The sequence below is a fragment of the Serinus canaria genome, chromosome 1A, assembly GCF_022539315.1.
Source record: "Serinus canaria isolate serCan28SL12 chromosome 1A, serCan2020, whole genome shotgun sequence".
In the NCBI taxonomy this organism is placed as follows: domain Eukaryota; kingdom Metazoa; phylum Chordata; class Aves; order Passeriformes; family Fringillidae; genus Serinus; species Serinus canaria.
This window is the reverse complement of record NC_066314.1, coordinates 55,068,381-55,081,457: the sequence shown is the minus strand read 5'-3', so window position 1 is coordinate 55,081,457 and position 13,077 is coordinate 55,068,381. Positions and strand designations below refer to the sequence as shown.

At 47.6% G+C, this 13,077-nt stretch overlaps 1 protein-coding gene across 2 annotated transcripts in view; it reads left to right on the top strand.

The window, feature by feature from the left end:
• Positions 1–4,038: 4,038 nt before the first annotated feature.
• PARVB (parvin beta) overlaps positions 4,039–13,077 on the top strand; it is a 52,257-nt gene continuing 43,218 nt past the window's right edge. The window contains exon 1 of one of the 2 annotated variants that reach the window (XM_009094077.4): positions 4,039–4,373. In XM_009094077.4, coding sequence (XP_009092325.2) covers positions 4,259–4,373 — 115 coding nt within the window. In that variant the 5' untranslated portion in view covers positions 4,039–4,258. Of the gene's footprint in view, positions 4,374–4,626; positions 4,765–13,077 lie in introns of those variants that run through there. The other variant, XM_018918554.3, reaches the window with a different exon arrangement.

The window sequence follows — 13,077 nt, the reverse complement described above, 5'->3', positions numbered from 1 at the left end:
AGGATTGTTTTAGGACAAGGTTTGAAGGGTCTCAGTGATGTGTCAGGGCACCGACGAGCCTGGGAGAAGGTGGCAGTAATATTTCCATCACCACTTCTAAGACCGTCGGTTGTTTCCAGCTGTTCTGCTTATATAAAAAAGTTGAAATTGCTCTTTATATTTGGAAGATCTGGTGTTCTCAGGTGCTGTTAATGAGTAAGTTTCTAGGGGGCTTGGGTGAAGGTAGAAGAGGAAACTGGGAGGTTGTTAGAATGTAAGGGGCAGGTTTGCTGCCATGTTAAGGCTATAACTATTTCATTTGAAAATACAAGCTTTAAAAATAAAGCTGACCTCAATAATACAGAAGCGTGCTTCAACATAAGTACCTTTGCTGTCACTCTGTGACTTTTTTCACACAGATCTGGCTGCCAGTCTTTGCAGAGGTGTAGCAACTAAGGTTTAGTACTTTCTACCTTTGCAAAATACCTGCTGGTTTTGTCAGGCATTTGTATAGAAACAACTGTCCCTGTTATGCCCTTTGAGGGAAGTGTCCCAAGACTTTCCCATGTGTGATCAAACACAGAAAAGTGAGGGGAGATCCTGTTGGCTCTCCCTTCTCTGGGCTGGGTGAGCACTCACATGAAAAGGTGTGAATTTTTTCTGTGGTGATATGAGGAAAGAGAACTCCATGAGTCCTTTGTGGGACTACTAAGGAGTTGGTCAGATATCTCAAAGATTATCGAAAACTTTGTATGGGAGAGCATAAGAATCCCAAAACTACAGAATTTGAGAGTACACTACAGTTTTTTCTGCTATTCTTGTCTCGTCAAGAGGGCTGGAACTTGCAGCCACAGCTTCAGTAGGAATCTTTTCCAGGAGAATTTTTGCACATCTTCTCAACCATGGCAAGCTTGTTGAGATAGTGGATGTGTGTTTTGTGAGAGCAGTGCTAAATTGCTGTTAGCAACTGCAGTGCTGTTGGATGGTTTTACTGTAATTGGGATGAGACACTGTGCTGAGTGTATCCTGCGCTTTCTTCTTTGTTAAGCAAAAAATGCAACCCAGAGCCAACATCTGCATGGGATAAATGGTCTTTGTACAAGCTTTTCAGTTAAATAGAATTCATAATAGAAGGCACTCTGAAGCAAATCAGTGGTATCAGTTAGGTGGTACATTCCTGCCTTGGTATTTAATAAATAGCATTATTAACCCTGACCACCCCACCCCCCCACCTCAGAAAAACCCCAAACAAACCAAACCCAAACACCAGCAGTCACACCCCCAGCACAGTTTCATTTATCTGGCAGACGAGGAAGAAAAATTAACTGTGTCTTGTGTCTAAACTTTATATCCAAAGTCAGTACAGGTAGTGTTATAATAGAACATGACCAATGATTTGCTGGTTTAAGAAGTGGCTGGGTTTGCCTTGCTTCAATATCTGATGAAGAGAGACCATATATTCAATGTCACTGTTACTTTGTGATATATCTATTAACAGTAACCTCAGGTGGTCTAAAATTTTGAAAGCAGTATGAAGTGCTATGAGGTTAAAAAAATGGAAGCAACAGCTCTATCAAAAAGGTGAGCAATGTTAAAATGAGCAGATGTGGATTCAGATTTTAAATGTTCAGCTAAATATTAAAGTAGCAGTTCAGTGCTGAAAATAAGAGCAGATTTTAAACAAGGCTTAGTTTTTTAGTGTAATTCTCTCAAATTATATATTTATGCTCTGGCAGTTTTTTAAATGAGAATACACTCATTATTGTAATATTGGATATATTCTTATAGAAATACATAGGAATCTCATCCCTAATGAGAGGAAAGTACCAGAGAGAATTTTGTGGCTACAGGGGGCTGGTATTTCATTCATTATGGAGAGTTTAAACCATGTAGCTGGGCTTGCTCTGAGCTGCAGGCCACTGGCCTGGTGCAGCAGCAGCAGTGTCCCTGTTAGTGGCCATTAGCCAGTTAAATCACTGCACACTAACACTGATCAAAGCAGTCGTGGAGCTCTTCATTTCCTGTTTAGAAGAGCCCTATTTGTTTGATGAGTCTTTAAAAGGTTCCAGGTTTTGTTTTGGTGTTTCTGAAGTGTGATTTGACTTTTTGTTGCCATGGGCTCTCCTGTCCTAAACAACTCCACTTCCTTTTTTCTTTGCAATAGGCTGAATGCTTTTTCTACTTAGCTATACATTGAAGCATTTATAAATAGATCCATTCACCTCTGACTTTGATGTCCTATCTGTGTGGCTTTATTTCAATTATTAAAAGACACTTTCTTTTAAGTGGTTACATCTTGAGTGCTGCATTGGAGTCAGTGAAGTTTTATTCACCATTTGTTCCATGTGTGTAAATTAACCAGTTTGTTTGTTTTCTTGCTGAAAGTTTGTACTCATACATTTTCTGATAGTAATTTCATTTTAAAAAATCTGGTAGGAGAGCCCATTGATTTTTATGGGGCTTTTTTCCCCCCAGAGATTGGATAAAATGCTTTTTCCACTCTGCCTTAAAGCTAAATGTAATCTAAGACTTCAGTATGCATTTTATGAATGAAAATATCCACTCTACTAGTCCTGTTGGAGATCAACATTAATGTGTGAGTTTTGTATGAATTCGGGTTATTGATGAACTGGAAATGGAGTTTGAACTTGTAAAAGGTCTCATGTGGCTTATGTCAGGAGAATGTAGTTGATGTCCTTGCTAATTATTTAATTTTGCAAAGTGGTTTTGTAACTGGTATTGATCCCACCCCTGGTAAATTCTCTTTTGCAGTCTAAAAGCCTCTGCTACAGGCAACACACTGTTGTCGCAGGAAATGAAATTTATTTGTTGTTCCAAAGGAGAGTTTCAATAAAGTTCACAGAAGTGTGCATTGCCATTCAAAAGAGCTTTCCCAGCCTGGTTATGTGTGCCCTCCACTTCCCTTCTGCTGGCACTAGCCCTTGCGTGACTTCATGCTCAGTCACACTGGATAGCTTGGGCTGGGTGATTTTGGTTTTTGTTTGTTGGCTTTTTCTTCTAGTTGCCAAAGTGACTGTCAAAAAGCAGCTGGGGGTGAGGGACAAGAGTGGGTCTGGATGACAGAGGGGATTAGCTGGGGTTAAATCTCGAATGAAACTTAGAAAATTGCTACATTCTGCTCTGGATGTGTCCTGCCTCTGTGTCAAGTCAAGCCTGCAAATCTGTCCCATATAAGCTGGGTGTGCAGCTCCTGAGCCAAGCTGTGTTGGTTTGAATGCGCTCCTTTGTTGGGGCAAGGGCTGCCGACTGGGACACTGCTCGCAGGAGCACAGACAAAACTTGTGACTTTGGGGACCCAGCAGTTCCGTTAAAATCAGTGGGATCACTTCAGGGGCTTAAACAGGACCAGATCCTAACACTAGAAATTCCTCAGGACCTGTTTCTAACGTGTATGCCACAACCCCCTTATCATGCTGCTGTGAAATGATAAGGAATAAGAAACTCTCCCTGTGGGATCCCAACCGAGTGTCTGGTTTGGGGCCTTTCTGAGCACACACGCCGTGCCGATGGCAGCAACAGTGCGGGGACACCTGGGAGGTGGGGGCTTGGCAAACACAGAGCCTACGGCTCCTTCTCCTCGATCCTCCCACAAAGGAGATGTCAGACCTGACCGGCCACATGCCAGGAGGAGAAAGCAGGCTGGTCTGACAGAAGGGGCGCATGGCTGCAAAATTAGGCGGCACACCTGAATGAAGCTAGCAAGGAATTGCGGTGCCCTGACAAATGGCTCATGCTGAGCGTTTGCCTCCAGTTGTGTCCAAGTGTTGCAGATGTGGACTATATAAAACTGTTCCTAAGACAGGATGTCATTTCAAATTTGATCTTTGTGTACTTTCAAGCCTAACACCACTCTGGTAGGGCTGTGGTGGGACCGGGGGTGTTGTTTTGCCGCAATGCTTTTTACCCTTTTTCCCTGCCACCCGTGTGGGTCTGGCGCACTAGGTGAAGGGGAAGGACCCGCCCGCCTGGCCGCAGGTGATGCTCGGGTGGGCTCGGTGCCCGCCCCCGGCACCCGGAGGTGTCCGAGGCTTGTCCCGCCCCCGCCTCCCTCGGACTTCCCGGCCGTGGCAGGGCGCTGTGGCCGCGGCGGCTCCTAGCCCGCTCCCAGTGCTGAGAGCGCACACCTCGGGCTCGCCCCGCTCGCTCGGGCGACTGATTCCCCGCTGCCGGACTTGGTTCGGCTCCGCGGGCCCCGCAGCCGCTGGGCGGGATCGGGCAGGGCCGGGCGCGCTCCCCCGGCGAGCCCCCGGCAGAGCCGATGTCCGCCGCGCCTCTCCGGTCCCCGACGCTGCGGCCGCACAGGATGAAGAAAGAGGAGTCGTTCCTGGGCAAGCTCGGCGGGACCCTGGCCAGGAAGAAGAAAGCCAAGGAGGGTGAGTTCGCCGGCTCGGGGGAAGGAAGGAACGTGCTCGGGGCCGGCGTGACTCGCGGCCGCTCCGCCGTCCCGGCCTGCCCCATCCCATCCCGTCCCGTCCCGTCCTGTTCCTCCGCGGGAGCAGCGGCGGAGTTCCCGAGCCGTGCTTTGTTCGGCGGCCCCGCGAAGGGGCCGTCCCCGCCCCCGAGAGCCACAACGCGGCTGGGGACGGGCGTGGGAGGCGGCCGGAGCGATGGGGAGCGGCTGGCGGGGATGGGGGAGACTGGAATCATGGGAGATGGATGGCAGAGGTGGGGAGCGGCTGATAGCAGTGGGGAGAGGCTGGCAGCGATGGGGAAGACTGAAGTGATGGAGGACGGGACATCAGCTCATGTCGCATGTCTGGGAAGGTAAGCCCAGAACCCGTTTTGTGCTATAAAATAAATTCCTGGTGACCAACGAGACTGTGGCTGTCGTTTTCTTGTGAGAGCTGAGGACGCCAGAGGGAATATTCAAGTCCACCCGTGTTTCATTCCAGGTTCCATATGCTTTATGTTTGTGTAGGCACTGTGCCCAGAGACCAGACACACCCATCCCACCCACCTGACTACGAAGGATTCTCCATAGGCACACGTAGCCCAGGCTGTCTGTGTCCTTGTGGGATGTCACTGCTGGTGGTACCTAGGCAGGGAGGCAAGAGCCTTCTCTTCACTGCAGAGAGCCTGGAGAAGCTCCCTAGCCTGAGCCAAATAGACCAGCACCTATGCTGGGGCGCTCAGCCCCTGTTGCACACCCTGACCTGGGGTGTGGGCACATCTGTGAGGCGTCTCCAGAGCTGCTGGCCCTCACCAGGACTCTGCAGATAGCAGTGTTGTTGCTGTTGAAAGAGGGAGGTGTCTCATTGCTGGACTTGATAAAGTTGGCCCAGTCTTGAATGCTCAAAGTGTGCCCTTCCTCTGAGTGCAGTGTCCTTTGGGAATGGTGTCTGCTGTTCTCCCCAGCTTCCCCGACTCACCAGTACTGGCTTCTGTGGAGAAGCTGTGTCCGTGTTATCCCCAGACTCCTGGCATCTGCCAGCAGGAAATATGTGTGTCATTGCCCTATGGCTTAACTCAACTGTGACTTGATGGCTGGTTAAAACTGGCCTTGGTTTTGTCCTAGTGTCAGCTGTGTGTAGGGTAGGGATGTAATTCAAGTTTCAGCCTCCTTTCAGCTGGCTGTTGAGCATGTTTTGCCTGTATTGAGTCTATGAATTGCCAGCAACATTCAGAAGACAGCTTTTAAATTTTTAAAAACACAATATTTAGCCTTGAAACGTGGTTCAAGGAAATTGCTTCCCTTTCCTTCTGCTGCCTGTTTTGGTGTGGCTTACTGGTGTTTCCTTTGTTATCTATTTTTAATCAAGTTTCCCTGACGTGGTTCTACTGAGGAGCAGCACAAGCCATTGTGCCTTCCTGAGATGATCTCATTTACTTCCAAAGGAAGACAGCAGAAAAAACTCATCTCTGGTATGGAGGCCAAGCACGTGCTCCAAAAACGTGCACGTCAAAGGCGGCTTCAAAGCTGAACAGGTTGGCAGCTTCCCTTCTTAGGCATTTCAGCATCACTAGGCCGTGTTCTTGAGGTGACCACTTCCAGCAGAAGCCACTCACTGGTTTTGCTGAGTTTGCCTGTGGCTTTACCTACTTGTGTGGCCACAGCTCCTCGTGGCCATGGAAGGGCCTCTTTTGGTCACTGTGCCTGGTACTTAGTGGGGAACCACACCAAAGCCTCCCAGCCCCACTTCTGTTGGTGTGATGGGGAGGAAGCTGCAACACAAGGGGCAGTTTTTTGTGAGAGCATTCCTTCCAGTCTGAATTGTCACTGTCTGCAAGCCTGAGGAGCCACTGGTGACATTCCCTGGTGCTGCAGGGGCCCAGCCCCTTTGTTGTGAAGGGAAATGGCTTTTTTCCCTTTGTGGAGCAGCTCTCCAGTGGAGGCTGTCTCAGCCATGCCTGTGCAATGGGAGCGGGCCAAGGGGTAAGAGCGATGAGCTGGGGCATCTGCACCAGGGGGAGAGAGGCTGGAACATGGCTTGTGGAAGGACTTGGGCAGCCCCAGGAGCAAATTTCAGGGCTAGAAACTAATTTTTTTTTTTTTTTTTTTTTTTTTTTTCCGTTCCTTGAATGAGTTGGTAGAAGCAGATGTGGTCAGCGTTTCCCCATGTGCTCAGCCCTTGGGAATTCCTGGCCTGTCTCCAGGTTTCTGCTGGGTTTGCCTGAGGGGACCAGCAGGGGTCAGAATGAACTTCCCAGAGAAAATCCTGTCCTCTCCACGGCAAATGAGAATGCTGAGGCTGCCACAGCTTGAAATCATCCTTTCCTCCTTGGCCTCCATCAGCTCCAGAAGCTCCAGCCTGAGGGCTTTTTATACCTTCTGCTTGCTTTCACTGCCTGTCTGTGTATTGCAGCTGTTACTGTCCCAGCTGTGCTAATACAGTGGCCTTTAACGGGGTCTTTGTGAGAGCTAAAATATACTTATATCAATCCTTTTCCTTTTTGTGCACAACTTCTGAGCCACGCAGCTCAAAGCTCCCTGTAATGATACTGAAAATTCTCATTTGTGGTTTTCATTTCTTTAATCACAGGTCATAAATAACTATAATGTGTGTCTGCTAACAATGAGCATCTAAATTTAAATATTTTTTTGGCTAATTACTTCATAACTTATTGCAATGCATTTTTGGGGAGAGTTTTTAGGCAGCCTTGACTTGAGAGAAAGAGCAGCTTGTGGGGAAGCCGTTTTTACCCTGGTTTCCTATGGAAGGCTAGTAAGTGAGCTCAGTGTCTGTTTGGCTCCTCCCTTCCTCTTCCTTCCCAGGAATATTTTTAACCCCTAATTTGGGTAAAAATGTCCCAGGGAGAAAAGTCTAGCTGCAGGCTATGTCAAAATGGGTCACCAGTGAGTATAGAAACACTTCAGAGGAGCTCTGCAGCAGGAAAACCAGCAGATGAACTCAACCATACCATGATGGTACTGGAGAGCCCACTGGGGAGGGACTTGGTCAGAGAAAGCATGGGAAAGGCCATGGGATAGCATGGAGGGAGATGTGTGTTCCTGATCTTACAATCAGTCATGATTGTACACATCCTTAGAAAAGTGGGATGTGTCAGTTCCAGTGCTCTGTGACTGCTTTGGTTTTTACTTCTCTCCCTCTTCCCCATTTAGGCCACATGGAAATCTGCAAATATCTGTGTTTGCCTGAAGTTTACTGTTCCTGTCTTGGTGTATCTGAGATTTACGTCTCTGTCTTGGTGTATCTGAGATTTACATTAGGTATTAGGAAGAAATTTTTCACCATGAGGATGGTGAGGCCCTGGCACAGAGTGCCCAGAGAAGCTGTGGCTGCCCCTGGATCCCTGGCAGCGTCCAATGCCAGGCTGGATGGGGCTCTGAGCAAGCTGGGCTAGTGGAAGGTGTCCCTGCCCCTGGCAGGGGCATGGAATGAGATGGGCTTTAAGGTCCCTTGCAACCCAGACCATTCCACGATTCTGTGATTTTGGTCTTTCAAAATGTGCCACCTGTTCAAGAGCTCCAAAATCTGCTTTAAATACCTTAGAAAACTGTTGGGGTGCTGGCAGGGCCCGTACAGGATATGGTTTTTAAGCCAGATGATTCCTTAGCTTCTTTTCAGATTTTGTAAAAGAATGCAGTTTCAGGTTGTACTACATTTCAACTTCTTTTGCAAAGGGAAATTGAAAAATCTGCCCTTTCCTCTTTGTCAGAGTGATGCTGCTGTACTGAAATAAGGAGGGGGTTTTGCTGCAAGTTTCACTCCCAGCCCCATTGCAAAGCTTGATTTTATTTTCCTCATGACATGCTGTATGGAAGATGTGGGCCGCAGGTGTTCGGCTAAATAAGCTTTCTGTTATTGTAGCTGTGGGTGTGGATAGCCAATATGGGGGAGTCAGTGAGAGAAATAAAACAGAATCAATTGCTTAGTGCTGTGTCCCAGTGACATGATGGAGGGTGGGCACAGGGCTGAGGAATCTGCTCTGGAAAAGTGCCATTTGTTTGTGGCTGATGAAATCAGTAGGAGAGGGGAGTTAAAGAGAGGACAGGATTATTGCAACAGGAGCTGAATAAAGGGAAGGTTTTGTGCATATCAAGGGAGGCTGAAGTGCTGTTCTTGGGATCACTGTCTTGGTGTTACGCTGAGATGTCCTAATAGTGTCTCACCCCCTTCTTAATTTACTTTCTGCACTCACAGGATGTGGCAGTGAATTTTTAGGCAGATGGAGAGACAAATACAAAAGGAGTGGCGTCTAATTCTGTTGTCTTGCTTCACATGAGTATATTAGCTGCAGACTGAGAGAATGCTTGGCTGGAGAAGTGTGTCTGTGCATTGTGATGTGCTACTGCTGCTGAAATACCCCCACAGAAGATGAGATGAGTGCTAGTTAAGTAGAATGACTTGCTCTTTAAGAAAGGAATTTGCAGTTCCTTTCTGCAGTAGTCGTAGTTATGTTGAAGCTACATACTGTTCCAGATATGTGTGTATATATAGAAAGTCTGTGCAAACACATGTATATTCATATTTTAGCCTCGACTTATTATCCTTTCTCCCACTGGTTTAAACAGACCTAAATTTCCAGTTGGAACCTCTGTAGCCTGATTGCTATTTCTCCTGAAGAGCTCAGGCCTGACCAGGTCTGCTTGCAGTCTTGGTAGAGTGGTGCTGGTTTGGTTCTGTGTCCTATTCTGACAAAAGCTGTACTGGGAATATATTTTGTGTCAATGTCTCAACTGAAATGAACTTTACATGCACAAGAATTGTGCTTTTAACAGTATCATAACCCCCACATTTTCCTCCTGTAGCTGCAGGATGGTTCACCCAGTGCAGCTTTAGGTACGGTCTTCTGGTGAGACAAGTGAGTTTGGAATTACAGCCCCAAGTTTTCTTCCAGATAGGATGCAGCAACACACACAAAATAGCTCTGTAGCTCTTCAGTAGTGTTGAAGGAATGCCTTGCCTTCCTTTAAGGAAAACAGGCATTCAAAAGTCTTTTTTTTCCCCAGAGTTGCAATCTTTAAAATAAGATTCATTGTAAGAATACTGTTAAACTTCATTGTAAAACCTTAGCGGGGTGGTTATCAACACTTCCACTTTTCCAAAACCTTTTCTCCCTGAAGTCTACCCTTATTTCAGAGCAGTTGTTCAATGATACCTGTTTTAATTTTTTCTAAAGGCTTTATTAATTATGACCCTGGAGAGAGAGGCTTTTAGAAGGGGGCATCTGGCTGTGTCTGAGGAGTTTATGGGTGAGCCCTGTGTGACTCTCATGTACTGCAGAGTTACACATGGACTTGATGGGAATGGGGGGGAGGACTGCAAAGCACAACTCACAGAAAGTCTGTGTGAAGGAGGGACTCCAGATCTCACTGGTGAATCTGTGCAGGGACATCAGACTGTCTTCTGCAGTGCATTATCATAAATACATCAATCTTCTGATTGTGTGCTCGTGTTTGTAAGAATTGGAATATTTGATCACTTCATTAATATACATGTATCCTACTGATGTGCACATTGGCAACAGGGCAGTCCAGAAGAGAGAATATAGTTATGCATGACAGTGCTAAAAGCCTTTTTATGTACTTCAAGGACTGTTGCAGACCAGTGGATCTGAGAACAGATGGAGCTGGTGGAGTTTTCCAATGCCCTGCTCTGAGCTTTGGATTGTCCTTTGATGTTAGGAGATTTGGGAGATAAGCTGGCAAGTTTATCTCGTTGCAAAAGCATGTCAGAACAACTTGCTGCTAAGGGATCCAGGCTTATGTGGTCTGAGGCAAACCCAGGGCAAGACAGAGTCTGCTGGTTGCAGGAAGTGGTGTTTCAGCTGCCACGGCTTTGCTGTTCAGCTAGAAGGAGCTTTGGTGTGTGTGCCTTGTGCTCACAAGTTTCACAGTTACAGTTGAGGAGATTCAGGTTTGTAGCTGTGGAAGTCCAGCAGAGCTGCTGCTATAGAGCTGCCCATGTGGATTTGGATGCCAAATTGCTGTCAGCTTTCAAATGTAGCCAGTCAAGTGTACAAATCTCTCGGGCATCACTAGAAATCTCAGCCTGCAAGATTCCTGAGGTTGTCTCTGTCAGGGTTCCCGGGATGTGCTGTCTCAAAGGGGAATGTAACCATACAGAGACACTGGCGTGTATCACAAGGAGAAGGAGTTTTCTGCCTCACCTGTACCATCACTGGTTTGTGATCCTTGTCACTCCTGCAGTGCGGGAGGGGCTGTGTGTGCCTTCTCAGCCCTGGAGTCTTGTTCTCTTTTCAGCCCTCCAGCTCCTCTCAGCCCTTTCAGGAGATCTGGAGGTCAGCAAGGAAGAAGGAAAGGAAATTGACCATGTTTCTCAAAGGCTCCTCCTTGTGCTGACCTCTGATTATTAGAGCAATTGTAACTTCAGCACACCTCCAGATTCTTTGAACTAACAGGATCCAGGTATTTTGTTAGAGAAGCCAACCTGAAGGTCGTGGAGGTGGCTCCAGAGAATGATCTGACCTGTGCCAGTGTCAGGATGAGTCTAATGGCACAGGCTCTGTTCTGCTCAGCTCTCGCAATATCCAATGCCTTACTCTGCCCAGCCTTGAGCTCTTCACGGCGACCTTGGTAGTTGCTGATCCCCACCCTTGTGTACCCACTGCTTGCTCTGTGAGATGTGCTGTGGATGTGCACTGTCACTGATGAAGCTCAGCTTTTCTGCTCAGGGCACAGCCCATCCAACTGAGTTGTTCACTCTCACTCAAGAGGGATGGTGTGGACTGGCCCTTGCTTTGCCTGGTGGAGGCCTTGTGTCCAGAGGAGGGCTATGAGCATCCAGCCAGAGGAGGCTACTAAGATGGTGGAGGGCCTTGAGGAGAAGCTCTCAAGGGAGGGCTTGAGGAGCATGAGGAGCTGCTGAGGGCACTGGGTCTTTTCAAGTGGAGGAGACTCAGGGCAGACCTCACCAAGGGCTGCAGCTCCTCTTTAGGGCCAGCAGAGGGGGAGCCCCTGATCTCTGCTCTGTATGACCAGGGTCAGGACCCAGGGAACAGCTGGAACTGTGTTAGGGAAGGATTAGGTTGGAGATTAGGAAATTTTCTTCCCCAGAGGGTGGTGAGGCACTGAACAGGCTCCCCAGGAATGGTCACGGCCCCAAGGCTGCCAAAGCTCCAGAAGCTTTTGGACAGCGCTCTGAAGCACAGGGTGGGATTGCTGGGGTGTCTGTGCAGGGCCAGAGTTAGACTTTGATGCTTTGTGGGTCCCTTCCATCTCAGGGTGTTCTGTGATTCTGTGGTGGCTGTAGCATGCCTGTCTCTGTGTCATAGGCTGCATCAGCACTTGTGCCCTGCTGAGGGAGGTGTGAATTGTTGTGAGGAGGATGGAGGTAGAAGGGACTGAAGGGGATTGTGACCAGTAGGACAGCACTGCTTATCCAGGGGTTCTGCCAGGCTGCCTTCAGGAGGAGTTCCTGAACCTGGATGCTGGAGCTCTGCTCAGCACAGGCTGCTCGGTGGCGTGGGCAGGGGGTCCAAACCAGTAGTTGTGTGTAAGCACACACCTGGTTGCCTTTGGGAGTGGGCACAGCACTGATGGCAAGGGGGAACAGAAACCTCTGTGTTGCACAGCTAATAGGCCAGCGGCCAAGTGATCTCTCCAGGGTGAAGCATATTGTGCTCAGGTGTAGATTCCCTAATTTGTACTCTTCTGATGGCCAAGTAAAAGCTGCAACCCAAAATTCGTGACTTCTGTTGTGTATGTCTAGTTTGGCTGGAGCAGGATGATGGAAAACACGTGGTGTCAGCCTTTTGTAATTTGAATCCGGTGAAGCCTTGCTCTGAAAACCAGATGTGGAGAGAACAGGCACACCTGGCAGCATGTACAGGGAGCACTGGGTCTGTAGGCTCCAGGCCCTTAAATCACCGTCACTTCCTCCTGGAGGAACAATGGGGCTCCTAATTATAAATCCTGTACGCTGATTTCCTTGCACTCTCTGCAGAACAGTCTCTCTCCAGAGGCCTTAGGCTGAGAGGGGAGGCCATGGGATGAGAATCTTGTTTTGGCTTTTCTGGTGGTGAGAAAACTGGGAATTCAGTTCTGCCTCTCAATGATTGTTTCTCCAGGTCAAAAAAGGTTTCTTTATAATCTCCTGTCTGGCAATCAGATACAGACTTTTATAAAACTCTTTTCAATGTATGCTGCATGTTGGTTATAAAACAAGCAAACTGTTCTGGCTCCTGGAATCCCAGTTCCTTCTTTAGTACTTCTTTCATTGTGTGGTTGAATCATAATGAAATCCACTGAAAAAAGAAATAGTGTATTTTCCATTATAGCTGCCATATGGCCTTTCTGCTAATTTTTAATTAGCTGTGGGAAGGTTGCATACACAGTTTATTTGGAAGGAAGGAGACTGAGAGCTGGATGAGGAAATGTCTGTATAGAGGCATGGTATCGTGTCTCTTTTAGTGTCTTTAAATAGAAGAATGTGTAATCCTCAGAAAGTGTTGTTCCACTAGGTCTGTTTGGCAGATGCATGCATTTGTGCCAGTAAACAGATGTAGACAGTTCTGCCATTTAAAAATAGAATAGTGTTGTTTACTCTCTGGCTTGCCTAGTCCAGCAGATGGATCTGGAGGCTTTGCAAAACTGACAGGATTTTCTTCAAAAATGATAGGAAAAGGTAGCCACTTGCACTTCCCACTTAACAT